Source organism: Solea solea, chromosome 21 (assembly GCF_958295425.1).
Source record: "Solea solea chromosome 21, fSolSol10.1, whole genome shotgun sequence".
Classification (NCBI taxonomy): domain Eukaryota; kingdom Metazoa; phylum Chordata; class Actinopteri; order Pleuronectiformes; family Soleidae; genus Solea; species Solea solea.
The window spans coordinates 16,825,895-16,827,863 of record NC_081154.1 but is presented as its reverse complement, the minus strand read 5'-3'; the positions used below and the strand labels follow the sequence as shown (position 1 = coordinate 16,827,863).

Below are 1,969 nucleotides of genomic sequence, written 5' to 3'. Positions count from 1 at the left end.
AGCGTCATGAGAGCACACTGGGAGTGGAGCTTTTATCTGCTGCACTCTGACCTGCTGTTGTGCACTGGCAGCCACATCCTGCTGGGAAATCATTAGATTAGATAAACTATCTTCAGACTTCAAACTGCAGAGATCTTCTTGTACCTACCAACAAATACACACTATGGCCAGATATGTAGCTCAGAGGTCCTCAATTAAATGGCCCAACTCCCAAGAGGGTGCCAAGGGTGTATTCATATTTTAAGGTTAAATGAAATGACCTATGTGAGGAAAACAACTAAATTTAAATGTTATATTTAACGATTTTTCGTTTTAGTGAGAATCCTATATGTCTACAATTAAAAAAAAAAGGTTCTTAACCAGTATTAGGTGAGTGAAACTTGAAAAAACCCTTTTCATGTAAGGCTAATTATTTGAATTCTTGTTGAGATAAGACAGCTCGTTTTCCAGGTGGGGTAGTTTTACAGACATTTGTTGTATGTCTGTAAATGTAAATCAGTTTCTTTAACGAAATAAAAAGATACTTCCTATGTCATATGTTCACCAATGTTTAATTTCCGATCAATGTGCAGTTTGAGACTGAGTTCAGAATCAAGCATAAATACCTAGATAATTTGACCTGGGGACCTTATTGCAGAGCAAAACAACTTTGTTTCTGTAGAACGAAAACGTACAATTTTGACCAACATGTTGCACTTGGCCATTTGTGGCTTGAATTCAAGCCTCACCTTCTAAAATGTGCACCTGCTTAAGTCTATATTGTAAGAATGTCTTTGCAGTTTTATCATGCTGTTAATCAGCCTTCTCTGACTGGAAACGGAGGTTTCTAAGTTGCTCAATCTCTTGCACTAAAGTCCATAGAGAAAATCAGCATTTTCAGCCAGTGCGGTGACAGGAGCTGCTTGTCTAATGCTCATTGAAAACCTAGGTTCAGAAGTCACAAAATAACACATTTGAACCCAAGTATAGAGAGAGCAGAGGATAAAAAATGAAAACCTATTTTATCGATGGACTTCAGTTCAGTAATCAAGCGTTTCATACAAACTGTTTCCAGTTGAAAAGTGCAGTTTATCAGCAGGAAAAAAAGTGACAAACATATGTGATAAGATACCATTTTATTAGGAGAATCTTTTGTTTAATGGCTAAAATCTGTTTTTGCTGGCAGTCATGTTTTCAGCTGTCCCTTTAAAGTGCTAACTTTAAATGATGTCATTGGATTGAATAAATGATGAATAAAATCAGCTTTATATCTACACAAAAACAGTAGCTGTGTGTTGAATTGAGGAAAAACAAATACAGACATGAGTAACCCCCCATCGATCAAAGACTATCAAATCTACAAAATGTATACATCCACTTTTGTATATATATATATATATATATACACATATATATATATATATATATATATATATACATACACATATGTATACATATAATATTTATATGATAATGTACAGTATATATTTAAAATATATTTAAAATAATAAGCAACTTACCAATACAGGCTATTACTAGCCACAGGAAAGACAGGAGTTTCAATTTCTCAGCCATTGGGGAAAATAATCTTGACCAGAATAGATAAATAAATAAATATATATATATATATATATATATATATATATATATATAAAAAATCAGAGACGGCTGTGAGTGGAACAGGAGTGAGTGCCCTTCACAGTAAGTGATAAGGAAAGGTGACCGTTACCGTTTTATGCATTTGCCACACCTCTAAAGGTGGGACTGTCTGCTGACGGAGAGGTAGAGTTCCTGCCCTGGTTTCATGATCTGTCGAAATATTAGCACCTTCCTAACAGTGAAAAGACTTGGAGGGGCATCAAACTGGCAACCCTCAAGTCACAAGCCTAATTCCCCTCCGTTCAGTCATGGGCAGACCCCAATTATTTCAATATTTAAAACAGCTAAAATAATCACAATTAAAAACCAAGTGTAATCAATAAATGTGCAT

The 1,969-nt window shown here is 34.9% G+C and overlaps 1 protein-coding gene across 1 annotated transcript in view; it reads right to left on the bottom strand.

Moving 5' to 3' along the window:
- muc13b (mucin 13b, cell surface associated) overlaps window positions 1-1,640 on the bottom strand; it is an 11,051-nt gene extending 9,411 nt beyond the window's left edge. Inside the window, exon 1 of the mRNA XM_058620922.1 lies at window positions 1,500-1,640. Coding sequence (XP_058476905.1) covers window positions 1,500-1,554 — 55 coding nt within the window. The 5' untranslated portion in view covers window positions 1,555-1,640. The remainder of the gene's footprint in view (window positions 1-1,499) is intronic.
- Between the last annotated feature and the right edge of the window lie 329 nt (window positions 1,641-1,969).